Raw genomic sequence first — 1,271 nt, 5'->3', positions numbered from 1 at the left:
CCCTCCTACTTTCCCCTACTTTCGCTCCTAATAACCCCTCCTCTGTCACTCTTACTTTTCCCCTCTCTGTCACCTACTTTCCATCTCTGTCCTCTTCTCTCTCCTATGAATATATACTTTCCCATCATTCCTGCCCTCTGTCCATCCTTCTTTTCAGTTTTTTTTCCGCTAGGGAGTTGCCTTCCTCTCCTATCCCCATTCCCACTTATCCAAGCATTGTATATCTTTGTCCCACCTAAGGATTGTCACTAATTAGCCTGCTGTGCTCTTTGCTTGCCTTACAGTTGCCATTAACCTAATAGTGCAGCATATTCAAGAGATTGTCAACGAACGCTCGGGAAATGGCAGCGGGAACGGGACGCACCAACGCTCCCGATCGAACTCTGACTCAAAAATCCGATAGAAAAAAAGAAAGAATGAGAGAGAGAGGGAGAGAGATGGGAAGAAATAGAAGGCATACAAAAAAAAAAAAAGTGTGGTGATGAGTATAAAAAAAATATATATATCTAGGATCAATAGTATATTTTTCTATTGAACAAAGGTTAAACCTTTGTCCACCACATGTATTCACATATTCTTGGACCAGTGGGACCTTGTGCCCACTTATGACGTGTGTAACAGAGTTAGTTTAACTAGCTATGAAGTAATGTTCAGCAGGAAAAAATATTAGATTTGATCACATACACTGGAATCAATGTTTTGAAGCAAATGTATTTACATGTGAAATATTTAATCATTGTAATCATTTATGTAGCTATCACAAGTTTTCCTCCTTTTTTCCCCTCTTTTTGAGAGTAATGATGGGATACAAGGAAATACAATATAGGATTTTTTTCTCTTTTCCTTTAATAATTGTACCGGTTGATCGTTGCTTGCTTTGCCGGGAACGTGTTATTGTTTACCATTATTGTATTTTTTGGCGGAACAGTTCAGTTGTATGGAAGTAGGACGATGATCTGTATGTCTTGGCAAATTTTGTTTGTGAGTTTAATTCTGTCTTATATGCTTTTGGTTTGTGTACATGTTTGTTTTGGTGAAATAATGATTTGTACAAGACAAAAGAGTGTAAACCTGTTTAGGACCATAATAATTGCTGATTGAAACTAATGATTGGGAATAAAATTAAGGACATTTTGATACTTAAATTGGCAATATTATAGTCATGTGATAATAGTTTTCTGATGATTGCATTGACTGATAAGCTATGTCAATGGATATGTGTGTGTGTGTGTGTGTGTGTGTAAGAATGTATGTATGTTTATATATGTATA

General features: G+C 36.6%; 1 protein-coding gene across 2 annotated transcripts in view; it reads left to right on the top strand.

Annotated features, from left to right (window-relative positions):
* Positions 1-1,271, top strand: part of Uck (Uridine-cytidine kinase) — a 47,494-nt gene that overhangs the window by 13,903 nt on the left and 32,320 nt on the right. The window contains exon 7 of one of the 2 annotated variants that reach the window (XM_086535015.1): positions 285-414. The exons of the other annotated variant lie outside the window; for it this stretch is intronic. Coding sequence (XP_086391141.1) covers positions 285-403 — 119 coding nt within the window. The 3' untranslated portion in view covers positions 404-414. Of the gene's footprint in view, positions 1-284; positions 415-1,271 lie in introns of those variants that run through there. 2 annotated transcript variants of the gene reach the window in all.

Source organism: Penaeus japonicus, unplaced genomic scaffold (assembly GCF_977035675.1).
Source record: "Penaeus japonicus unplaced genomic scaffold, GWHDUDI00000001_assembly GWHDUDI00000042, whole genome shotgun sequence".
NCBI lineage: Eukaryota > Metazoa > Arthropoda > Malacostraca > Decapoda > Penaeidae > Penaeus > Penaeus japonicus.
Note: the sequence above shows the minus strand (reverse complement) of the source record. Positions and strands in the feature narration are given on the sequence as shown.